General features: G+C 38.2%; 1 protein-coding gene across 11 annotated transcripts in view; it reads right to left on the bottom strand.

The window, feature by feature from the left end:
• Window positions 1–27,711, bottom strand: part of DST (dystonin) — a 496,251-nt gene that overhangs the window by 255,764 nt on the left and 212,776 nt on the right. For all 11 annotated transcript variants that reach the window (XM_058734319.1, XM_058734316.1, XM_058734317.1 and 8 more), the window contains one exon: window positions 7,687–7,748. In XM_058734319.1, coding sequence (XP_058590302.1) covers window positions 7,687–7,748 — 62 coding nt within the window. The remainder of the gene's footprint in view (window positions 1–7,686; window positions 7,749–27,711) is intronic.

A 27,711-nucleotide genomic window follows, 5' to 3' on the forward strand; every position in this document is an offset into this window, starting at 1 on the left:
TAGTTGTGAGAATTAAATACACTAAGACATGAGAGTGACAGATCCTGGCACATGGTTACCTCTCAAGTACTATTAGCAGCTATTATTAAATATTGGCCTTAAAATTGTAAAGTACCTAGCATACAAAAAAAACACAGCTCTTGGGGTACCTGGGTGGCTCAGTTGGTTAAGCATCCGACTCTTGATTTTAGCTCAGGTCATGATCTCACGGTTCATGAGATCAAGCTCCGCGTCACGCTCTTCGCTGGGATTCTCCCTTTCTCTGACCCTCCCTGGCTCACACACTCCCTCTTTCCCTCTCTCAAAATAAATAAACTTAAAAACACTGCTATTATTTTCTAAACCATATTAGAATATTTGCTGGTTATAACAAAACTGATGGTTAATTGAAATATTTATCCATTTGTCTATGACAGGGGTTCTCAAAATATGCCCCCAACTTACCAGCATCAGCATTTTATTGGAAACACAAATTCCTGGAACTTGTTAGAAATGGAAATTTTTAGGCCTTATCCCCAGTCTAGTGAATCAGAAACTCTCAGGTAAGGCCCAGTAATCTATTGTAACAAGCCCTCCAAGTGAGTCTGATGGAGCTAGAGTTTAAGAACCACTCATATAAGTCTAAGATCTTTAAAAAATATATCAGATTCTAAGAACAAAGCACTGTCTTATACTTTCAGAAGATGTATTTATCATTACCCTTTATGAAGTCAATGCTTCAAATAGTCTCCCATCTCATCTATGCCCACAGATATAAAATCACTCAAGAAGAATGTGATGGTCAAGAACACGGAGCAAATTAGAGCTTTTTCTCTATTCTCTGAACGTTATCACTATGTTCTCAGCATGAGGATTTACATTTCCTTCCAGCCACCAAATCAGAAAATAAAGAATGGTGTAATTGATTCAGTGTAGCCATGAAGTCGTTGACTTTAAAATGTGGGCAAAGAATATCCATGCTATGAGTAAATGAAGAGTTCCAAAGATATGATGGAACAGAGACAAAAATCAGATAGTGAGTTGGGTGTCTCCCATGTGGCAACCAAGCAGGTTAATACCAAATAGGGTGTGGTGCAATATTGGAACCCGGGGCCTCTTCCGCTCCAAATGCATTTATATATCAATAAATTAAAATTCAGACCAAATATTCTATTATACAATGTTAAGGAATAAACTTACAGTATAGCTAACCAGTACTGAGGAATCTATCTCTACTATAAACTGCCAGTTAGATGGATCCAAGGTAAGGAAAGCCCCTTGTAAAGACTTCTTCAGATTCCAACGTTCTAAAAATTGTTCAGCCCTTTCAATTATTCCTCTTTAATGCAGCCTCTCAGCCATGGCTCAAATGCTAATTCTGGGTCCAAGTCAACAATTAAAGAGAATCTTCTGATCTTTGATAACTGTTAAAGTATTTCAGAAAATTGGGCCCTCTTGGTGAATCAGTCAGTTAAGCATCCAACTATTTTGTCTCAGGTCATGATCTCATAAATTATGAGATCAAGCTCCTGGTTGGGCTCTGAGCTGACAGCTCAGAGCCTGCTTGGTATTTTCTCTCTCCCTCTCTCTCTGCCCCTCCCTACCTCACAGGCACACATACACATGCATTCTCTCTCTCTAAAAATAAATAAATAAACAATAAACAAACAAAAAAATGGCTTCATTGTTTCTTGTTTTCACCAGAGTAAGGCAAAAGTTAAATCACAGGTATTTAAACCTTAGGTGCTATTTCTTATACTATGGTCTTGTTGATTTCTAGACAGCAAGACAGAATTGCATGTGATCACAAAAAAACTAAAAAGTGATAGAAGATCCTCTAATTTATAAACTTCCATAGGTAAAATGGACATAAAAATACTGTAAATAATAGAAGACTGTCATTAATTTTATGTTTTAGAACAATCCTCTGGGTAAAATTTAGCTAAGTGAAGTCACGAACATTTTTGATAACAACCAGCTCATGTTTTTTAATACTATAATTAAAATTATGCTAAGAACAATACATAAATGTTACCTAAACCAGTAGTTTACCTCAATATCCAATTTGCAAGGTAAACAATCCAGTCTACTCAGGGTGTGAAGAGACTTACAGAGGAAACAGACTTGAATGTGTCAACTGGATTTTAATAAAAGTATTCTTTTTTTAATTTTATTTATTTATTTATTTTTTTTTTGAGACAGAGAGAGAGACAGAGCATGAGCAGGGGCAGGGCAGAGAGAGGGGGAGATACAGAATCTGAAGCAGGCTCCAGGCTCTGAGCTGTCAGCACAGAGACCGATGCGGGGCTCAAACTCACGGAGTATGAGATCATGACCTGAGCTGAAGTCAGACACTCAACCGACTGAGCTACCCACGCGCCCCTTAATAAAAGTATTCTGAAAAATAATCACTCAAAAGGAAAACACTCTTGCCAGAACAATCAGTTTAAGGACAGGCTTAGTCTTACAACTGAAATACCAGAACACTAAAATTTAAATATATTTAGAAAAATGCCAGAGTCATCTTGTTCACAGCAAATGGAAGTTTTAATTAAGCAATCTATTTACTTTAAACAAATGTAATTTTAGCTCTGATGAATATCAATCAAGGCTATATTTTTAATATAGTTTTTTTTCTCCAAAAAAAAAATCCTAACCAAATATTTTAAGGAAAAAAAATGTTTATACACATGGATATAATAATAACTCAATCAATCATTTATAAACTTTACAGTGTTTACCTTTCTCAGTCATATAAACTTTTAAAAACTGACCATGCCAGAATCATCCCCTAAGCACTGGGCATATGCTATTTTGCAGCTGCATAAACCATAACTTCTTAAATCACAGGGAGTAATTACAAGTAGTTAAAACTATAGGTAGAAAAAAGTAAACACAACCTCATAGCCAAGGGGGACCTGCTGGCATATCTGCAACATCTCACACTGCACACGGAAAACAAACACCGGACACAGCCCCTCATTCTAATTTGTATTCTCATCTCAGGATTTCTGGTGCAGCTCTCCCAGTAAAAGTTGGTGTGGCAAGCTTTCCCTTCTGTAAACGAAGGAAGCAAATTGGAGGATGTGGAAGATGCCCTCCAGTTGTGAATCTAAGTGAAATCACAACTGAGGAATAAAAATGGCCAACCTTTCAGAAGTATGGTGGGTCTTCACTGATTCCCTTTCTGTGAGGAGAGTGTGTGGGAGAAGAGGAAAAAGAATAAAAAAGACCTGTGAGCCCCAAGATCAACCCATAAATGACTGGGGCGCAGGGTATAGGGAGGAGAGGAAGGTACAGCTAACAGGATTACCTCAAATAAGTAATTCTTCAGTGTCCCAGCAGGACTCTAAGGCAAGAAGGCAATAGGTCAATCTATCTCCTCAACAGATTCTGAACCTAAACCCCAGCTTTTTCTAAAATGAATAAACTAAAAGGGAAAGTACTTGAGGCAAGGAAAGGGACTTGGATGAGTGAGGCAGAAGGGTTCCAGAGGCAACTTATACAATGTGCCAGTTATCATGCTTTATGCTTAAATGGATTATCTCCTTTAACTCCTCACACTAATCTATCACCACCACCATTTTACAGATGAGAACCTAAGAAGGTTAAGGTCACACAAATAATAAACTGCAAAGCCTGGACACAACCCCCTGTCTGTCTAACCTCTCTTGCCTCCCATCTTTGGCTTACATGTCACAGACTAGCAACTTTGAAGGAGACATTCTTCTTTCAAAGACAATTTTATCTAAGTTACCAGAATATATAAGTTATCACCTGAGAAGAAAAACTCAGTAAAGGAAAGTCTGTTCTGGGACTAAACCTCTCAATCACCTCACTGCCCAAACAAGCAGAACTCCCAAGGACAGTTCTCCCTGGAGGCAAAACTGTGGTGGAGAGAACAGGGTAAAATAAAATAAATAAAACAATAACTTAGAAAAGGCAAACTTTGTAAGAATTATTTCAGAAGATGGAGAATAATTCCTAGCTGGAATTAGCACTCTCAGGCAGCTGAGCCAAGGGCAGGGTCTCCAGACCCTGGGCCCCACAGAGCCATCCCGAGGCACAACTCTGGGGCTGTGAGAGAGCACTCCTAGTGCACAAAACAGCCATTCCTGCCCTCTCTTTCCCCTTTAACCACCTCCCTCACCTCTCCTTCTCTCTTTTTTTCCTATAATTCCCCCTTTCCTGTAATTTTCCTCCCTTCCCCATGGTTTGACTACTTGTGACTACAGTTAAAAGTGGCAAAACATAAAGAAGGCATGTAGAATTATTCAATTATCTAAATGATTTCATTCCCAGTTTTTTCTCTCCTTACCCATTTTTACTTTATTGACCCCTTTGTTGTGGTCCTCCTTTCCCATGATCCCATTTTATTGCAAACTCTATAAATAACATACTTCTCATTCACTGAAAAGGAATATGGTAAGGCAAAAAATATATGGGACCTGCTACTCTCCTTTCTCTGTTTCTCCCTTGAAGATGTTCAATATTTCAAGTGAAGAATATAAAAAAAATCAATACAGAAAAAATACTACTTTCAAATATGAAAATTTTTACTTAAAATTCATACACTTATTTTATATTTCCCATTAATTGGATTACAACCAAATGGCTACCTAGAACAAAAGCATCCAGCATCTTTTTTCTTCTTTCTTTTTTTTTAGTGAGACAAAAGAGGCTGACAACATAGTGCAACATTCCTCAACCACTGCTTGAATGAAACATGGAAAAGTTCTCATGAAGGCTGCCCTTTCTCTGGTTATCTAACAACAAAACAAACCTTAACAGCCTGGTGCCTCTAAAAGTTTTAGGATATTGGATTATTTTTCTTCACTTGAGGTTAAAGCTATAACTTCAGACATAAAAGAATTAAAGATTAAAAAACTATGTTCTCACATATTTGAGTTTTGCACCAGAAATCTCAGTGCACAATTCTTAAGATCATAAGGGAAGACTACTTTGAGCTGATACTAGACCAAATCAGAACAAGAATGTAAGTAACTGACAGTGGTAGTTAGCCAAGACTATGTAGTCTGACTTTCCCCTACTCCCTAAAATGAATTCTCATTTAATAAGAGTTAATTTTAAATTCTGACCCTTTAACATACTCCAAAAAACAAAAACAAAAACAAATAAACTAATTTGACTGAAACCCTCATCAGTTGGATTGGCATCTATCTAATAGCTATTGCACATAAAAATAACATATTTTCCCCATTCTTACTGTGTTGCAGCAAAAGTAAACTTTAAATCTTGAGATCTGTCATTTTATTTAAAAAAACAAAACAAAACAAAACCAGGTCACATATTCCAGGTAAATCAGGCTTTGAACCTTTGCTGTCTGATTCTGAAGGCTATGTGTGTATAACCACTAAATTAAACCACCTTGGGCAGCTGCTAGAAGAATTAAATGATTTAATGTATACAACATATATTACACACAGTGAGAATACTCTTGCCAAACACTGCGGTGGGTCCTAGGAGTAAATAATATAGCCTTTGTCCTCTAGCAGCTCGAATGGAATTTTGACATTTTTAGCAATGGAAGTCTCCTTTTACTCAACCATTCAATTTATGAACTACTTATAAAATGAATGGCCCGATCCAACACGCCTGGCACACAGTAGACCCTCAATAAATACCTATCCAGGGCCCGTGCTATGGTTCCTATAGGGCCTGTGTTTCTACTTCTACTTCTCTTTGGCATCCACTGCCAGCAGTTGTAACGTGATTACCAACCTGGAAGTATAGCAGCTATGCTCCAGAAGACGTAGGACAACCCTCTGTGCCCACTGACATGCCCACCCCTACACAGCCACAGCTACAAAGGTTGCTAGGGCATCAGCCACCAAAAGGGAACCTCTTCATCAAAAACTTTGTTTCCCTTGGATTCACCTCAGAAATGGGGAAATCTTGTCAGAGTCTTCAGCTCCAAAGTTCAATACCCTTAACCTCATAATCAGCCCACCTATGCCCCAGCCTGTGGAAGAGTCCCACTCACACTTTGTGTGTGATTAGACAAAAGCTTGAAAGAGGGTAGGTACACGGCTGGTATTTTTTGTTAGTATTCACAATATATTTCCTAACAAAACCATCATAAAGCAGAATGTCTCAACCTCTTATCTCTTGCCAACACATCAAAGGATTCAGCTCCCATCAACAACAGAACTTATTCTCTCTCTTTTTTTTTTTATAGAAATTCTCAATTGGAGAGTGGGTGACATGGCCTTCCTGAAGGACATATCAGAATTTGGGGAAAGAATTTTGTCAATGGGTAGTGAGACAGAGGGGACTACAACATCCCTCAGGTAATTTTGATATGTCCCTTGAAATAAGAATCACTTTTATAGAAGGCTATTAGATGCTAGTACATTATTGGTACTACTTTGCTACATGATGCTTTAAATACGATTAGTAGAGTAGCTTTAAGAATGTAACCACATTCAAAATAATGTGTTTTTTTTTTTTTTCTGAGAGAACTCTTTCTAACTCTCACACTTAAAACATTACCTGTTTCCAACTTTAGGACTGTCTGGAAGAGGGGAAAAAAGTGACTAATAGTTCATTGCGAAGTTACACAGGTGCTTTAGCTGAGATTTATAGGGTGGGATCCAATAACTCCATGAAACTGTATGCAAATTTTGTGTGCATGTGTATTTTTCTGGAGAGCCTATATCAGATCCTCAAAGTGTCCCATAGCACACAAATAAATATTAACTTGAGAACCACAACTATTTACTACACAGAGAAACACAGACATTAAGCCAATATCAATGTCATACTAAGTACAAGAAGAAAAATAAGTCTAGACTTCAGTCTCTACAATCCATCTTTATTCTCATATAAGTAACTGTCTGCCATCCACATAAATCTGAGGCCAGAACCTGGTCTGAATCTTGAGAGAGAAAAAATCTTACTGGAGAATTACAGTTTTTCCATGCCCTAACACATAAATATTTACATACTTCTTAAACTGCTGAGATTTTTTTTTAAGTCCAATAATAATAGGTTTTCCTAACATCACAGAATGCACTATAATCACTGGGTACTTATTTTCTCACCTTCATCATTACCTACAGGCCACACACCAGATAATCACAGATGCCTAAAATGCATGTGAAATGCTCTGGAATTTAAACTTTCAAGTTGGTATTGAAATGCTATGCTTCAGGGGCATCGGTGTGGCTCAGGTGGTTAAGCCTCCAACTTTGGCTCAGGTCATGATCTTGTATTCGTGAGTTCGAACCTCTGTGCTTATAGCTCAGAGGCTGGAGTCTGCTTCGGATTCTGTGTCTCCCTCTATCTCTGCTCCTCCCCCGCCCGCACTCTGTCTGTCTGTCTCTCTCTCTCAAAAATAAATAAACATTTTAAAAAATTTAAAAAAAGAAAAGCTAGGGGTGCCTGGGTGGTGCAGTCAGTTAAGCATCTAAGTTCGCCTCAGGTCATGATCTCACAGTTTGTGAGTTTGAGCCCTGCATCAGGCTCTGTGCTGACAGCTCAGAGGCTGGAGCCTGCTTCAGATTCTGTGTCTCCTTCTCTCTCTGCCCCTCCCCCACTTACACTGTGTCACTCTCTCTCTCAAAGAAAAATAAACATTAAAAAATTTTTTTAAAAAAAGAAAAGCAATGCTTCAGAGTTATACATTACTGCACAATAAATTAAAGTAAGCAAAACAATTCCAAGATGTGAAAATAATAAACTGACCTTCATGAGATGCTGATTTATCCATTTTGTAAACGTTTTCTTTTGAACTTTGTCCCGTTCATCTGGAAGGGGGAAAAAAAGATATAAAATGAGGTTGGTAAAAACTATGACTTCAACTGTGATTATGAAAGGTATTCAAAAAATACCGGTTAGTACATTTGAATTTTCCTGTTGAATTTTGGCAACTTACAGCTATCTGTAAGAAGGTTAGAGATCCATCTGTCAGACTGGTCTCTGCCCAGTGTTGTATTTGCCAGTGCTACTCCATTAAACAAACCCCTCTGCGCATTCTGTTGCATATACTCCATCACAACTACCACAACCAGGAAGTTGTGTAACAAAAACCTTACTACCTTCAGGTGAGCCCTTGCATTGAACTTCACAAAGCACTTGACCACATATTACATCCCATCTGGTCTTCCAACTAAAAGAGGGAAGAGTAGGTAGTGTCATTCCCATCTCACAAAAGAGGAAAACAAGATTTAAGAGAGGTTAAACCATGAATATTCAACAAAATATTTAAAACTGTGATAATTACATTCAGGTCCGTTGGCTGAAATAAACTCTGGTTTAATGACTAACCACACTGCTTTTCTCCTAGACTCCCAGTTTTGAATTGTTTGGTAAAAAAGAATACCCCAACTAGATCCTCAGTATGATACACCCTGGTTAACACAGACATGGTACACAGAAGGGTGAGGATGGCTTCTTGTGATTTAAAGAGAAAGAGCACTCGAATATTGCGGTTCTTCAATAATTATTTCAAAAGAGAACCATAATCTTCCAACACCCAGAACTGACATTCAAAACTACACTACCTTCTTCCTTCCTGGTTCTAGGCAGCAATTCCCTACATATTTGTTTCCATTCTTCCTCCTTTATGCATCTGGGATAGTACTTTCTTCTTCCTTGGTGGTCTTCTCTCCTTCTCTGCCACAGTTTGAAGCTCTCTATTCTTTCCCTAGGGGTAGGCTATGTCTCACTCTCTTCCTCCTCATTCTTCATCCCTGAGTGTCCATAAACTATTTTAATGGAACAGAAGTGCCTTTGAAAAATTTGTTCTATTTATTAAAAGTATTTATGGACATTGTTAAGGGGATTGGATTCAGATAGCTGTGTAGCAACATCCTAAATTCACCTTCTCTTACTGACACACCAAATCTACAGCCACATGTGGATGAATTCCCTCCAAAAGGGACCTGAAAACTAACTGAACATCTCCTCTACAACAAAGGACAAAAGAACCACACTGAGACAGGTAGGAGAGGCAGAGACATGGTTTCACTGGTGCAATGACCCACAACCAGCAGAGATCTCACAAATATGGAGCATCTCTCTGACTGGCAAAATATCTGTGTCCCACATCAGACATCACAACCTTTGGAACCTGCACCAGAGAAATGTGCCCCCAAAACATACGGCTTTAAAAAATAACAGGGCTTATATCCAAGAGACCCAAAAGGCTGTGAGAAACAGAGAAAGTCTACCCTTAAAGGACTCACTCACCCAGTCACTCAGCACAAAAGCAGCAATTTAAAAATGCACCTAGACCACATGAGAAGATTCATTAGCTCATCTTAAAGCTTCTGCTGGAGGTGCAGGAGCATACTGAAAATTTCTCTGGATATGGAGGTACTAAGTGTCATTTTTTTACTCTCACACCAGTTTGCTAGCACCAGTATTGGCAGGCACCATTTTTGGGCTCCCTCATCTTGCTCATCCTATTGGGCTTGCCCAACCCCCACACAACTTCTCTGTACCCCCCTCACCATCTTCCCCCCACTACAGCCCCACTTCAGCTACTTAAGTTGTTTTTTTTTTAGTAATCTCTACATCCAACATGAGGCTCAAAACCACAACTCTGAGATCAAGAGTCGCTCTTCCAACTGAGGCAGCCAAGTGCCCTGTGGCCCAGCTCCACTTCAGCCGGCAGGCAGACTTATACCACCCCAGGCTCCCCCAAAGCACTGCTGAAGGTTGTGGGCTAGCCCCAGCCCTAGGCTCCCCTTTGACTCGGCCAAAGCCAGTGGGCACACACAGTGCACACAGGAGTGACCCCTTAAGCACTTGTCTCTGGTGGCCAGTGTGGACTGCATTGCTGGGCTCCATGAAACTAAAACAACAGAAGAGATAGTTTCTGGCAAGCTACCACCCCCAGGGCAAAGCACAAATATTAGACTGAAACACGCCCCCAGTCTTCCTGTGAAAAATGCCTATTTACTGTTCTTGGAGCATTAGCCAGAGGGGCAGGCTTCAGGTTTACCATACGGCTGTAAACCACAGAGGAGTTGTCAGACAATATAGTCTGGAAGACGCATCTCTGCACTCTCCCTCTGCCTTGCTACAGCTCACAGGTACCTCCCAGACGGGAGCTTATACACTTATCTGGAGCCCTGAGTTTTGTAACTGTTGCCAAAAGGACATCTCTAAATCATGTGGTCTGCAAGCCCAGCAGAAGTTATGACTGTGGTCCCACAGGACTGTATATATTTGCATACTTTAAAAGGTATGCCAGACCTGCCTCAGGGTCTGGTTTCCAATGAGCTGGAAAATAAATGCTGGCTGAGATTACTCCCTTTGAAACACTGGGAGGAATTCCCACAATCTCAACAACTGAGACCTGTCAAGAATAAAGTAGGCTGCTTGAATAATCACAAAGGTTTGAGAGACAACCAAGAGGTAGGGCAAGATTGAATGATAAAGTTCATTGCCTATACAAAACCACTCCTTCAAGACTGGGAGAGGTAGGTGATTTGCCTGATACACAGAAATGAACACAGAGAGACAAGCAAAATGAGGGAACTGAGAAATATCTCCCAAGCAAAAGAACAAGATAAGACCCCAGGAAAAAACCTTAATGAAATGGAGATAAGTAACTTACCTGATAAAAGTTTGAGTAATGGTCATTAAGATACAGAACTTGAGAGAAGAACAGATGAACTTCAACAAAGATAAAAACATATATATATAAGAATATACCAAATAGAAGTTATAGAGCTGATGAATACAACAACTGAACTAAAAAACACATCAGAGGGGTTCAAAAGCAAATTAGACGAAGCAGAAGAAGAGATCAGTGACCTGGAAAACAGGGCAGTGGAACTCACCCAAACACAAAAGCAAAAAAGAAAAAAAAATAATTTTTAAAGGGGAGACAGCTTAAGGGACCTATAAAACAACATCAAGCGGAAACATTTACATTATAGGAATCCCAGAAGGAAGAGAGAGAGAAAGAAAGAGAGAAAAGGGCAAAAGACTTTTTTGAAGAAATAATGGCTGAAAATTTCCCTAACCTAAGGAAGGAAGGAGACATCCAGGTCAAGGAAGTACAGAAAATCCCAAACAAGATGAATCCAAAGAAACCCACACCAAGAGACATTATAATTAAAATGTCAAAAGTTAAAGAAAAAGATAGAATCTTAAAAGCAGCAAGATAAAGACAACTTGCTACATACAAGGGAAATCCCGTAAGACTATAAGCTGATTTTTCAGCAGAAACATTGTGGGCCAGAAGGGAGTGGCATGATATATTCAAAAGAAAGGAAAAAAGGAAAAAACTTCCAACCAAGAATACTCTACCCAGCAAGTTTATCGTTCAGAATTCAGAGACAAAGAGTTTTCTAAGAGAGTCAAAGGCTAAAGGTATTCATCACCACTGAACTGTCCTTCCAAGAAACTTCTTCAAGCTGAAAAGGCACTAAATAGCAAGAAGAAAACATATGAAAGTAAAAATTGCACTGAGAAAGCAAATATATAATAAAGGTAGTGGATTTACCACTCATATATCTAGTATGAAGGTTAAAAGATAAAAGTAGTAAAATTAACAATAACTACAATAGCAAGTTAAGGGACAAAATATGTAAAATATGGCATCAAGAACACAAAACATGAAGGTGGGGGGAAAGTAAAAAGGTACAATTTTGAGAATGTCCTCAAATTTTACTATCAACGTAAAATTGATAAGAATGAAATAGCTGAACCTCATGGTAACCACAAAGCAAAAACCTAGAGTGGATACACAAAAGATAATGACAAAGGAAACTAAACATAACACTAAACAAAAGTCATCAAATTACAAGGTAAGAAAGCAAAAGATGAAAGGAATACAGGGGAACTATGAAAATAGCCAGAAAACAATGAACAAAATGACAGGAAGTATATACCTATCAATTATAGATTTAAATGCAAATGGGCTAAATTCTCCAATCAAAAGGCACAGAGTAGCTGAATGGATTTAAAAAACAAGACTTATCTATACATTGCATACAAGAGACTCACTTCAGATCTAAGGACACACACAAACTGAAAGTGAAGGTATGGAAAACATACTCTATCCAAATAGAAACAAAAAAAGCTGCTATGGCTATACTTACATCAGATAAACTAGACTTTAAAACAAAGACTGTATAAGAGACAAAGAAGGACATTACATAATGATAAAAGGTCCATCCGACAAAAGGATGTAAAACTTAAAATATTTATGCACCCAGCATAGAAGCATCTAAATATATAAAGCAAATATTAACAAGACCTAAAGGGAGAAATTGAAAGCAATACAGTAGTAGTATGGGACTTTAACACCCCACTAATATCAATGGATGGATCATCCAGACAGAAAATTAATAAGAAAACACTGGCCTTAATTGATACAGCAGACCAGATAGATGTAATACATATATACAGAATATTCTATCCAAAAGCAGCAGAATACACATTCTTCTGAAGTACACATGGACCATTCTCCAGGATAGATCAAATATTAGACCAAAAAACAAGTCTCAATAAACTTAAGGTTAAAATCATGTCAGGCATCTTCTTTGACCACAATGGTATGAAACTATAAATTAATTACAAGAACAAAAGGGGAAAAACCATAAGTACATGGTGCTTAAACAACATGCTACCAACCAATAGGTCAATTAAAAAATAAATCAAAGGGGTAATCAAAAAATACCTTGAGACAAAAGAAAATGGAAATACAACATTCCAAAATGTGTGGGATACAGCAAAAGCAGGCTTTTTTTAATGTGTTTTTTTTTTTAATTTATTTTTGAGACAGAGAAAGAGCATGAGCAGGGGAGGCGCAGAGAGAGAGGGAGACACAGAATCTGAAGCAGGCTCCAGGCCTGTGAGCACAGAGCCTGACATGGTGCTCGAACTCACAGACCGCGAGATCATGACCTGAGCCGAAGTCAGACGCTCAACCGACAGAGCCACCCAGGCGCCCCATAGCAAAAGCAGTTCTAAGAGGGAAGTTCACAGAAATATAGGCCTGTCTCAAGAAACAATGAAAAGTTCAAATAATCTAACTTTACACCTAAAGGAACCAAAAACTAAAAACAAACAAAGCCCAAAGTTAGAAGGCAGAAAATAATAAAGATCAGAGTGGAAAATACTTCAACTTATAATGGGGTTATATCCTGATAACCCCATCAGAAATTGAAAATATCATAGGTTGATTATGTATATACTATGCAAAACCTATGTAACAAATATTAGCTTAGCTTAGCCTACCTTAAACATGCTCAGAACACTTCTTAGCCTACTGTTGGGCAAAATCAACTAACACAAAGCCTATTTTATAGTAACTGCTGATTCATCATGTAATTTATTGAATACTGTACTGAAACAAGAAACATAATGGTTTTAAGTATATCAGTTGTTTACCTTTGTGATCACATGCCTGATTGAGAGCTGCAACTGACACTGCCCAGCATCACGAGAGAGTATTGTACCACCTATCACAACCTCAGAAAAAGACCAAACTGAGAGAGTGACTCAGTCAGTTGAGGGTCTGACTTCAGCTCTGGTCATGATCCTGCAGTTCATGCGTTCAAGCCCCGCGTTGGACTCTGTGCTGACAGCTCAGAGCCTGGAGCCTGCCTCAGATTCTGTGTCTCCCTGTCTCTCTGCTCCTCTCCCATTCATTCATTCTCCTTCTCCTTCTCTCTCTCTCTCTAAAATAAACATTAAAAAAAAGATTTTTTTTTTTAAAGAAAAAGAACAAAATTCAAAGTATGGTTCCTACTGAATGCATATCACTTTCACACTATAGTAAAGTTGAAAAATTCTAAATTGAACCATAATATGTCAGGGATCATCTATACATAAAATAGAGACTAAAACAAAAACAAAAACAAAAAAACAATAAAAAAGATAAAGTTGACAAACTTTACCTAGACTTACCCAGAAAAAAAAGAGAGTTCAAATAAATAAAATTAGAAATGAAAGAGAAGTTGTAACTGATACCAAAGAAAATACAAAGAATCATTAAGAGATTACTATGAACAAATTATATACCAACAAATTAAACCTAGAATGGATAAATTCCCAAAAAACATACAATTTTCCAAGAACGAATCATAAAGAAATAGAAAATCTGAATAGAAAAATTATCAGTAAGATGACTGAATCAGTAACCAAAAACAGTCCCAACAAACAAAAGTCCAAGACCATACAGCTTTCACTGTTGAGTATGTTAGCTGTGGGTTTGGCATATGTGGCCTTTATTATACTGTGGTATGTTCCCTTTATACCCACTTTACTTTTTATCATAATGGATGCTGAAAACTGTCAAATGCTTTTTCTCAAATATTGAGATAATATAATTTTTATCCTTCATTTTATTAATGTGGTGTACCATTTTGATTTTTTTTGGAGAGAGAGAGAGTTGGGGGATAGGTAGAGGGAAAGGGAGAGAGAGAATCTTAAGCAGTCTTTACACTCAGCATGGAGCCCAACACAGGGCTCGATCTCGTGACCCTGGGATCATGACCTGAGCTGAAATCAAGAGTCATACACTCAACCGAGCCATCCTTACACCCCTCATTTTGACTGATTTCCAAATGTTGAACCATCTTTGCATCCTCAGAATAAATCCCACTTGATTATGATGTATGATCCTTTTAATGTATTGTTGAATTCGGTTTGTTAACATTTTGCTGAGCAATTTTGCATCTAAGTTCATCAGTGATATTGGCCTGTAATTTTCTTTTTTGTGGTATCCTAATCTCCGTTTTGGTATCCATGTAATGCTGGCCTTATAAAAAGAGTTTGGGAAATGTTCCCTCCCCTTCAATTTTTAGAAATAATTTGAGAATAGCTATTAAATCTTTGAATGTTTGGTAGAATTCACAGATAACCAAAAGCAAATGAAAAGACATTCAACATCACAAATTGTCTGAGAAATGCAAATCAAAACCACAATAAGATATCACTGCACACCTATTTAAAATGGCTGTTATCAAAAAGACAAGAAATAACAAGTGTGGGAGGGAATGTGGAGAAAAGGGAACTCTCATGCTCTGCTGGTGGGAATATAAATTGGTACAGCCATTATGGAAAACAGTATGGAAATACCTCAAAAAAAATTAAAAATAGAACTACCCCATGATCTAGCTATTCCACTTCTGGATATTTATTCCGAGAAAATGAAAACACTAATTCTCAATGTAAAATCTCTAGGTATGACTCTCCTTATGACCAATGCTATCAATAATTGTTAACCAACATAATCATTCACAAAATATGTATTAATTCTTCCGTTGGCCCTTTAGGGGTATCATCTATACCTCACTCCCCTTTGCCTACCCCACAGTAGACACCAAAATGTTTTTATGCACTTAACAAATAAATATGCCCATAATGGGAATTATGTTTCAAAAAGCACAATCGAGTTCAAGATAATATGTAATTATTTACATACATAAATCCTTGCATACAATAAGCAAATGAAGCATAATGGTGTTTTAAATGTCTTTCAACCTTGCCATTACTAAAGAGTTCAGAATGAACCTAAATTACTAGTACATAAGGTAAGACCAAAGAAAAAGAAGCAACCTATTAGTCCTACTTACGATTAAAATGTAGATTCTATGTATCTTTCATGTACTCATTCATTCCAACATCTATCGGGCCATATGATGAGCCCAGTGTCATAGTGGTACTTGGACCACCATGCTGACAGAGCACTGGCCCTTGCTCTCTGGAGGACATCACCTAGATAAGGCACCTGGCATGAAGGCAATGTGATGAACATACTAACTGAGCAAATGATGTGGCACTCACCATGTAAGCAAGCACAGCTGAGAGAAAGACCAACCCTGCCCAGGGCAATCAAATGGAGCTTGAAGGAGGACAAGTAGATTAGCAAGACAGAAGCCCGCTATGTGTGAAAACCCACGTGTTATGATTCCCTTCAGAGTTGCTTCCACTATCCCAACATACTGTCAACTTTCAAATGGAAGTGCTGAACACAACTCAGTCACAGACTGGGTGCTGAGGAATCTAGCCCTGCTATGCCGGTGAACTTTGGACAAGTGAATGAAAACAACAGAACCCCTGCACCAAAGTCTAGCACTCATATCACCTTTTCGGCAGTGCTTTTCCAAGCCTCCAGCAAAAAGAAAACAGAGTACGGGGAAAAAGAAAAATCACTTCTTAGCAATATCCACATTATTCCTATCCAATTAATAATCTAGGACCCTAATGTTAAATCATCAAGAAAAACATTAACATGAATTATTAATTAAAAATCTTCATCATTGAAGAATAGACAGCTTCCATATCACGTTACAGAATATGGGATTAAGGCATTTCTGTAACTCTACTCCAAAATTTTATTAATTTATTGAATCGTCATGTTATAACACAAACTCTAACAAATTTACTCTCTATCATTAAATTTAACACATTATGCACATTATATAACTCTTCTCCTCTTGGCACATAATGGTTAATAAAATATATTTCTTATTTTCTAAATTAATAAAAAATGGTCCTATATTTTAAGGAATGTGAAGAAGTAGAACATGTTCTAAAAACTAATCGCATGTTGATTAATTTCTTATCTACATGATCTATCAAGAATGGTGACTTAATCAAACAATTTACCTCCCAGTACAGACAAGAGATTCACTTAAATAATACATAACTCTAAAAAGGCTATTTTGACTACTCAGGTTTGGTTGTGGTGGTTTTTGCTAGGAACTCAAAAACACCGCTGAAAATGTAAGATGGGAGCTAAATATCTGGCAAGTAATGCTGAGGTAATACCTGGGGATTATGACTCACAACTAAAGTACATGCATAAGGGGAGAAGATTTAGGTTAAGTAACACACACAATTTGTAGGTTCTGATACTGTTTTCTACCAGTAACCTAAATCTTTTCTTTCAAACCCTAATAAACCTAGATGACTCCCATTCAAGTATATCAAGTTCTTTTAAATGCTAGAAGCCTCCCACAGTGCTACAATAATGAGGAAAGAGATAATGTCAACTTTAAGGGCCTCAACTTTCCTCAGGAAAGCAACTTACAATCAGAGAATAATTTAAGTCTGGGTAGAATGTGATTTGCCACTTTCCATAGGCATTATTTCAAAAGGGAGTTATTTCAAAAGGGAGTTATTTCAAAAGGGTGTATTCCAGATTACACCATCTAATTTTCCAATTACAAGTCTCATAATGCTTCTTTATTTCACTTCAGTAAGGGATGTCTAACTTTGAGATTTATATTTAGGGCAATGTTACTATGACAACAAAAAAGGAAAACCATTCCTGAGATTTTAACTGATTTTACTGGTTTTACAGACTATCCAGTTATTTTTCTGAATGAATTTTTATAACATTCCTCTACTGGAAAACTATTTCATTTATAAAGTACTAAGTAAAAATATACATCTACAATCACATTAAAAAAGTACAACCTGGCTGAAAATATGTAATGACACAGAACACGAAGAATAAGAGAATTTGGAAAAACAAAGAAACGTGCAAAAAGAGCACTGATTATTATTACAAACTACGTTGCCTGGTTTTCAGTAAAATCCAATCAAAATTAAATCCACTTAGTATCACATGTAAAGTAAATATTAATATTATTTAAACACATATCCTATGACAACAATATGGTGAAAAATTTCTCCAGGGAGCCTCGGAAGTGGTTATGTGAGCCTGGCCAGATTTCTGAAGGGTGCCCCACAGTCTGCTAAACTCCCGCCACAGAAACTAACATAGGGAATGCAACTTTCCTTTCTCAGTTCTGCAAACATGAAAGTGGTATTACAGGTGAGACTACTAACCCATACAGCACATCAGCCCCACCAGCTTGGCGTTCCAGTCTTGATCATTTTTCATGAGCTGCCCCATCATTCTGCGAGAAATGTGTCCAACAGTTCCCTAAGCTTTTCGTACAAACTCCGATGTGTCAGAGTCCTGTTAACTTTCTATGCAGAAAGAAAAACACTGACTAGACACTCCCACTTGCAAGCTGAAAACTAGTCAACTCCCCCTTTTAAACAAACATGAGCAAAGCCAGCCTCCTGCACTATTTTGTACAGAATATATACAACTATTAGTTTTTAAAAAGCTTAATTATCTATTTTTCCTTTTAATTTTAAGCTGTTCACATGAAGTCCCTTAATTTAAAAACAGAGTTTTGATTTCCTAAGTTTTTTTCAATAAGGCAAACCAATAGGATGTTACATTTCACTGCTGAACTAGCTCATCACATTCTCTAACACCCCAGGCAGAATTCCCCTGGAATAAAAGACAACACCCAGCCTAACTTGTTTATTAACTCATCCCTGATATCCATGCTATGAAGGTGATTTAGAAAGCTCAACTTTATATGCTAGATACATATCCTTCAAGGGAGATTCCTACAGCAAGAATTTGTGTACATTTCCCAAATATTTTCAGTTCAATCACAATTCTTTGAGCTGGATGGTACCTCCTCATTTTAAAGATAGAAAAACTGGGGCGCCTGGGTAGCTCAGTTGGTTGGGTGTCCAGCTTTGTCTCAGGTCATGATCTCACAGTGTGTGTTCAAGTCCCGTATTGGGCTCTTCACTGACAGTGCGGAGCCTGCTTAGGATTCTCTCTCTCCCTCTCTCTCTGCCCCTCCTCCACTTGTGCTCTCTCTCTCTTTCTCTCTCAAAACAAATAAATAAACCTAAGTTTATTAAACTTAACCTAACTTTATTATTAAACTTAAGTTTATTTATTTATTTTCAGAGACAGCAAAAGTGGGGGAGGGGCAGAGAGGGGGAGAGAGAGAATCCCAAGCAGGCTCCACACTGCCAGTGCAGAGCCCAACACAGGGCTTGAACCCATGAAACCACAAAATCATGACCTGAGCCAAAACCAAGAGTCCGATGCTCAACCAATTGAGCCACTCAGACACCCCAATAAATAAACCTAAAAAATACACACACACACACACACACACACACACACACACACCCCAAGGTTTGGGAGATTGAGAAACCAGCCTAAGATTCCACAGCCTAAGTGGGATCTTAAATCCGATTCCAAAACCCACTTCTTTTCTATGTTATCAAACAACAGAACCCCTAATCCAATAATGCAAGAAAAACAAGGGGTCTCCCCTCAGATTTATGAGATCTTCACTTCAGAGCATGAATGAAAAAATGTCAAGAGGTGAGAACCCCTGGGGTGCCTGGCTGGTCCTGAGTGCGAGCTCCACACTGGCTGCAGAAATTACTAAAATAAATAAAGAAATAAAATTTTAAAAAGAGAGAAAAGAATGAGAACCCCTGTTCAAAGAGGCAACAAACCAAGCATCTTCAAGACTCTGATGTTGTCTGAAACATTAAACAAACAGATCTACCTGAATAGAAACTGTACAAACCCTAACTCGAAAACAACAAACAATAACAAAAAGATCACTAGTTATTTTTAGCAATAAGACAGCTAGCAAATTTGCTCATGCCACAGGAAAAGAAACTGCAAATGTAACAGTTGCCAATATGCTTTGAAATTATCCATATATGATCTTTAACTTTATTCTCAATATATCATAAATGAAAAAATACCAATTTCTGCAGAAAAGTTTAAAGTATCTACTTAGTATTCTTCACTTCCTTTCTCTCCCTTTTGAATTGTCTTTGTTTTCTTAGAACCTCTGTCTCCCCTATAGAATAACCTGAGCCTACCCATTTCACTGAAAGAGGATTTTAATAGTAGCAATGTGGAAGCACTTACTATTTGCCAGGTATTATTCTCAGCAACATACATACAATACACATATATATACTGCATATTATCCTCACAACAATTCTTTGAGATTATGCCTACTTATAAAGGAAGAAACAGAAGCTTAGAGGTTCAACAACTTGCCCAGGATCATGCAGTTACTAAGGCAAGGGGTAGGAAGAGGATGCAATTTGCAAAAGCACATTCAATATTATAATTTCATACCTGCAAAACAAAATGCTAGCTTCTTAATAAGCTAACAACAAAAAGTAAAAAATGAGCCTTGGACAATTCCTCAGTGGTGAAGATACACAAAAGATGGAATTCGCCTTCTGCAGGTAAGTCATGCTCAAGAGTACAGGAAGGCTAATCACAATGCTTTACCAAGAAGTCACATCAGAATTTAGGGGAAGGATGAGTTTTCTGTTTATTAATAAGGTTCGGATGTGAATTTCAAAAGAAGATTGGACAATACTTTGCAAAACACTCTATCTTTAAAAAAAGAAAGAAAAGATGAAGTGTTGAGTCATGTGGAAAAAAGTTGGGGGAGGGAGGAATAAGGGGATGGGTCTAGTCAGTTTCCCCACCACTGCCCAGAAATAGTTCTGTAGTATAATACAGTGAAAATAGCAAGGCGGGGCGCCTGGGTGGCGCAGTCGGTTAAGCGTCCGACTTCAGCCAGGTCACGATCTCGCGGTCCGTGAGTTCGAGCCCCGCGTCAGGCTCTGGGCTGATGGCTCGGAGCCTGGAGCCTGTTTCCAATTCTGTGTCTCCCTCTCTCTCTGCCCCTCCCCCGTTCATGCTCTGTCTCTCTCTGTCCCAAAAATAAATAAAAAACGTTGAAAAAAAAATTTAAAAAAAAAAAAGAAAATAGCAAGGCAAAAGCTCTAACATTTCCATCATGACAGAAGGAAAACTGGCTGGAATAAATAGTTGGAATCAGTGGAAAGACCAGCTCCTGAAACTGATGATAATGTACAGTTGATGACCAGGGAGCTAGGTAAAAATGTATCAGACCTGATGCACATCACCACCCCTCCCTCTACCCAGTCCCACCTATGGCCCTGTGATCAGACAGCCTGCACCCAATCATCACCTAGGGGCTCTGCCCCTCATTCTCCTAACAACTCCCTTGCCCACTTGATGTGACCCTCACCTACAGTGGCCCTAGCCAATATCAGCTGTTGACTGGAGGTTGTAGGTGAAATGGTAAGAGGAAGGGAGTCCCTATTCCCATTTTAGTTGAAAAATCTTACCAAATATTCCCAGAGAAATATCATTATGGTTTATTTGAGTATAGAGCTACTACTAATCCAACTTATCCCCACTGTTCTGTGTGACCACAGACTTAGGACTACAGACCTACAGGAAGATACTTAACATTTCTGACCTTAGCCACAACATCTACCCCCATCCCTGTTTTGTTAAAAAGCAAGATTCTTATTGGGAAAATTTCACCAAAATCATGCCATGAAATTATTCATCTTAAAAAAAAAAAACAACACACACTTTACAAAACAGTGGAGGACTCCATGGGTGAAAGCATACCAATATTATTCCCTGTAAGTTCTTAGCTTAGTCACTACTGCAAAATCTCATAAACTTCAAGCCTATACCTGATTTCCCAATAATAAGCACTGTTCTGCCTCTGTTCTAATTACCTTAATATTACTTTAAATTTAAATTACCAATGCTGATGGATTTCTCAGCTTTCGTTTTTTACAACTATTATTTTTTAGATCTGAATCTAAATGAAATTGACATTATTTTCTGTTGCAGTCCCTCCTTGATGAGAGCATAATTAGTCTACTGCTTCTGAGCTACTTAGTAAGTATGACTAAAAACATTTAAAAAAGGGTTATTGGAATATCTAAATTACAATCTTCATAAAGAAGTCCTTTACATTTTCAAAAATCCTTAATCCTTCTGCCAACAAAATGAAGATAGCTTAAAGAGGAGATATTTCAAGATAAGCACTGACAACGCATTTCAAAGAGTTATACTATCTGGAAGTATATGAAGAAATTATACAATATTAGAAATTAAAATGAGAAAAAATGTTTTATGATTTTATTTTTAAAAATATTTTTTTAATATTTATATTTGAGAGAGAGAGAGAGAGAGTGTGTGTGTGTGTGCACATGAGCAGAGAAGGGGTGGGGAGGAGCAGAGAGAGCCAGAGGCAGAATCTTTAAAAATTTTTTTTTCAACGTTTTTTATTTATTTTTGGGACAGAGAGAGACAGAGCATGAACGGGGGAGGGGCAGAGAGACAGGGAGACACAGAATCGGAAACAGGCTCCAGGCTCCAAGCCATCAGCCCAGAGCCCGACGCGGGGCTCGAACTCACGGACCGCGAGATCGTGACCTGGCTGAAGTCGGACGCTTAACCGACTGTGCCACCCAGGCGCCCCAAGAGGCAGAATCTTAAGTAGGCTCCAGGCTCTGAGCTGTCAGCACAGAGCCCGATGTGGGGCTCAAACTCACAAGCCCCGAGATCAGGACCTGAGCCAAAGTCAGATGTTTAACTAACTGAGCCACCCAGGCAACTATAAAAAAGATCTTATTTTTAAGTAATGAGGGCTTGAACTTAGAACCCCAAAATCAAGAATCACATGCTCTACCAACTGAGGCAGCCAGGTGTCCTGAGAATGAGAAAATTATTTAAACAAATGAAACCATGAGAAGAAAATACAGAAAATTGTGTTTTAAAAATAGTTGAGTAGGAAAAGTGTTACAAAACAAGTTACAAAACCCCTGGGAAAAAATGAACACATAGAGGCAGACAAGGGGCAACTGAGAAGCTCAGTCAGTTAAGCGTCTGACTGCAGCTTAGATCATGATCTTGCAGTTTGTGAGTTTGAGCCCCAGTCGCTCTGTGCTGACAGCTCAGAGCCTGGACCCTGCTTCAGATTCTGTCTCCCTAGCTCTCTGCTCCTCCCCCACTCGTGCTCGGTCTCTCTCTTTCAAAATTAAATAAACATTAAACATTTTTTTTAAAAAGGCAGACAAATTTTTTTGGGGCGCCTGGGTGGCGCAGTCGGTTAAACGTCCGACTTCAGCCAGGTCACGATCTCGCGGTCCGTGAGTTCGAGCCCCGCGTCAGGCTCTGGGCTGATGGCCCGGAGCCTGGAGCCTGTTTCCGATTCTGTGTCTCCCTCTCTCTCTGCCCCTCCCCCGTTCATGCTCTGTCTCTCTCTGTCCCAAAAATAAATAAAAAACGTTGAAAAAAATTTAAAAAGGCAGACAAATTTTTTTAAAGGCAGACAAATTTGACAAAGTACTGATATAACAGTGACACTATAAATGATGCTTAAAAGAAAGCATAACTGAGAGAAAATATATGCTACATATGTAGTATACACCAAGAATATCCAAAATATATGAATAATTTCTATTAATCATTAATAAAAAAGACAGCCCCTTTCCAATTACAAATGATTTGAACATACAATTTGAAAAAGAAGGAATGCAAATGGCAAATAAAAACACAGAGAGGGGCGCCTGGCCGGCTCAGTTGGTGGAGCGTGCAACTCTTGATCTCTGGGGTCATGAGGTCAAGCCCCATGATGGGTGTAGAGATTACTTAAAAAATTAAAAAACTTAAAAAAAAAGACATGGGGAAATGCTCAACCACCCTTCTAATTAGGAAATGCATGTGAATCAAATGATTTCATAACAGCATAAATTTATAAAATAATAACTAATGCAGAGAAACTGGTAGTCCCAAACAACATTGGTTAAAGTATGTACTGGCAAAAACTTTTTTTGATGAAAATTTGTCAGTATACATTATAAATTAAAATGCATAGAACTTCCTGAACCAACAAGTCCACTTGTTGGAAATTTAAAGCAATATGTGCTTATAAATGATTAGCATACCAGGATGTTTACTATAGCAAAATATTTGAAACTATTTAAATGTCAAGCAATAGGAGGCTAGATGAATGCATTATATGTTACCCATCCTACAGAATATTAATAATGGAAACCTTGCACATAGTGACATGAAAAAGATTCCAAGAAAAAAAAAACAAAATACTGAACAAATGTGTGTGTGTGTGTGTGTGTATGTGTGTGTGTGTGTGTGTGTGTAAGATGCCCATCAAGTTGGAAAGAGCAGTGTCATCAGAAGAGGGTGGAAGCTGGAAGGAGCGGAAATCAGTGTGATATACTGCCTATTTCATTCTTCATATTTCTATACTGAGTGTTTGAATCTTCCACAAGGAAAACATGAATAATAACTATGAGAAAAAAAAGTGTTTCAAGTTCTTTTATTCATTTATGTATCCAACTCTGGCAGACTTTATAGAAGATACAGAAAAAGACTAAGACACGGGCCAGACTACCCCTACTCAGATCTGAAGATGGAGCTAAACACTTCAGGTATGGCTGGGTTGCTCTTAGGCTGCTAGCTGCAGAAGGAAAGGGAGAGCAGGAGAGAGAGGGGAAGAGAAAAGGGAGGGGAATGGGAAGGAGAAAAGGGCGTAAGAGGTTGGGAGAAGAGGCAGAGGCTCAATTGGTAATGTCTTTTCAGAGGATGATTGCCCAGACTGGGATACAAAGTGATGACACTGTAGAAAGTCTCTGCAAGGAGAATCAATAACTGAGAATATACTCAGAAATTACCATGCTCAGAGGGCGTCCTTGTTTGAAGTTTAATTGCCACAGAACAAAATATAGGAATCGTTCTGCTCTCCTTTGCCAGGAATCCAAAAACGGGACAAGGATAGAATGTGCTAAGTAAGCTGAGGCATAGATGTAGAACAATAGAGGCCATCAATCTCTCCACACAAATGCTTTTTGGTATATCCCCTCTCCTGCTACCACCACTCCCCACTATCAATGATCAAATCCCATACTTCCCTGCCAGCGCAGTGGCTGTGGGCTGAGGATCCACAGTATCAGATCCACATTACAGTGGCTAGGAACAAAAAAGTATTGGGTTCTGCTCTGACGGATTTATTGGTATCTGTTCTCATAACTGGCCAAGAACTGGGATATAAAACACCGACAATCTGATTTTAACCTAATTTCTCCTACCTGAGCACACTAAATGCTCACACGTAAAGAACTAATTATAGTTATACCGCTAGGACATTTAAGAATTGTATATGGTCTAACTGCTGTCATTCTGAGTCACAGTTAAGGGTAGAAAGGATTTTTCTTTTTTTTTTTTTTTTTTTTTTTTTTTTTTTTTTTTTTTTGTAGGCTCCATCTCTAATGTGGGGCTTTAACTCACGACCCTGAGACTTAGAGTCACATGTTCTACTGACTGAGCCAGCCAGGCTCCCCAAAGGTAGATAGTTTCTGCAATTCTTTATCTGTGTTACATGACTTAAGGAAATTAGAGTTCTTTTAGAGTTTTCAATCTTTGCCTTTCTTTCAGATTCAAAGGTCTGGTTAATAATATCCCAGGGGTGGCTGGTGGCTCAGTTAGTTAAGCATCTGACTATTGATTTCGGTTCAGGTCAAGATCTCATGGTCGTGAGCTCAAGCCCCACATAGGGCTTGGTACTGAGCATGGAGCCTGTTTAAGATTCTCTCCCCCTCCCTCTGCTCCTCCCTCCTCTTATGAGTGCATGTTCTCTCTCTCTATCTCTCTCTCTCTCAAGAAAAAAAAATACATAGCCCAAAGTGCATAGTTATTATATAAATTGACAAAACAAAGCAAAGAAACATCATTTCCACATTATTTATATATGAGAAAATTCACCAAGATTATGAATACCTGAGATCATGTGGGGTTTTATAAAAGTCCTTAGTTTTGAAAACTTTTACAATGGAAGTTTCCTACCATATGGAAGGAAAAACAGAACCACTCACTTAAAATTCAAATTAATACAAGATAGCCTCAAAAATTATCAAAGACCTCCAATAGCCTAGAGAAAAATACAATCAACAAATTATAATGAATGCATACAGTGTTTCAAATTCCTTTCAGATTGTATTTGTTAGTTTCTGAAAGAATATTTCTTCTTTCCTTTATGTTTTTTTCTGTCCCAACCAATACCTTATTTAGACAATATATGCCTATGTAAGTTTATTTTTTTATGTTTATTTATTTATTTGGGGGGGGGGGGGATGGTGGGGATGGACAGAGAGAGGAGGAGAAAAGGAATCCCAAGCAGGTTCCATGCAGCCAGCGAAGAACCCAACATGGGGCTTGAACTCACAAACCGTGAGATCATGACCTGAGCTGAAATCAAGAGTCGGACGCTTAACCAACTGAGCCACCCCCGTTTTTTTTAATGTTTATTTATTATTTATTTTGAGAAAGAAAAAAAGAGTGCCTATGTAAGTTCATTAAGTAATTAGGTGCCTCTAGACTTTAAAACATAAAATAATAAAAGTAATTTCCCTCTATATACTTCACTATCTGCTCCATTTGGTAGGCTATGAAGACAAGGATAAAAGACCTACACAAACATGAGTCCAAATCCTGGCATCAACACTGGCTAACAACTTCAGATTGGGAAAATGGTTTAACGTCTGTTAACTCAAGTTTCCTCATCTATAAAACTGAGTGACTGTCATCACGTACATTACTACATACCAAGTACATAGTATTAATAAAAGCACTAAGTAAGATGAGAATAGTATAAATATGATACAGTAGACCTCAACAAATACTACGGGATTCCTAATCATTTTAATTCAATTAGCAAATATGTATTAAGCACCTACAACAAATGTCAAGTGTCAAATTCAAGTCAAAGTTACCATGGCATGCGCTACAGAATTTCACATCATCTCACAACTACTACTGTATTTGTGTATCAGGACCTCCATTTTACTCGTTAAAAATAAGTACATATCAAAGAATTTAAACCGGTCCAAGGTTTCTCTAAACAAGGAAGCAGCAGAGCTGGGATTTGACCCAGAATTTCGAATGCTCTTTCTACTTTTTACTACTACAAATAAGACAGAGTGACTCAAACCCATATACTCTCTAGAATCAAGGAACCTAGAAAGGGACTTAAGACAAATAGGCGCTTTAATTTCTTATCATACCAATTCCAGAAAAAGAAAAGAACAAAATAAAATGCCCTCAGTTATTGAAGAAACTATCCCTCCAGTAAATAAACTGCATAAAATTTCTCTATATAGCAAACTAGAAAATGAAAGAGAGAAATCCTTAATTCTTCTCAAGGTGACAGAGTAAATCAATGCAAGGGACAAAAAAAACTTGGGAGTTCCTATCTCTCTATGGTAATAGACAGTGGGTTATTGCACAATAGAACATTCTTATTCTGTTTACCTTGAATATAATCAGTCTTTCTTGATAAGTATTGGCTGATACCATGAACATGTCACAGTAGCCCAAGGAACAAAACCAAATATAACTTAATATACGGTCTAATATTCATCTAACAAATTTCATTCTCCATGAAAGAGAGTGACCTACAATTCTTTTTTCTTTAAACAGAGGTATAATTGACATCTAGAAGTCTTAGTAACTTCTTTTATATAGTTGTGATCTCTTTTACTTTGAACATGGATTTGAGTATTTTTTCAGGTTGTGAGGCTACATTTCTCAAGTCAAAGGAAACTAGAGGGTGATTCACAGGCACAATACTATTCACTCCTTTGATACAACAAGGCCAGTCATGGAGTGAGCCAACAGCAGGGATAGAGTAGGGAACACCCAAGACAACTACTCTGAACCACTGGAAAAAAGTTTCAGCCAGGGCTTGTTTTATAATAAAATTATCTCCCACCCAAAGTTTTGTGTTTAAATGTAGTTTTCAGCATGTAGGGCAACTGTTTCAGTTATAGCATCACCACACATGCCCCAGTGGGCTTCAGAAACCACGCAGCCAGTGACCTAAATTCATCCTAGAAGGGCTGTGGTGGCACCACCATGCACCTCCCCCACCCTCCCCTCCCTGTGCCCACCCCCACCCCCCCCCGCCCCCGCAGCCACACTCATGAGCGCAGATGAGCAAAAGGAAAGACGCACATACTAATAAGCTTCTGGAGTGCCAGGAGACTTCTCCCTGAGGCTTAATTCCTCTTGGGAGGAAAAAG

This window comes from Neofelis nebulosa, chromosome 6 (assembly GCF_028018385.1).
Source record: "Neofelis nebulosa isolate mNeoNeb1 chromosome 6, mNeoNeb1.pri, whole genome shotgun sequence".
NCBI classification, from domain to species: domain Eukaryota; kingdom Metazoa; phylum Chordata; class Mammalia; order Carnivora; family Felidae; genus Neofelis; species Neofelis nebulosa.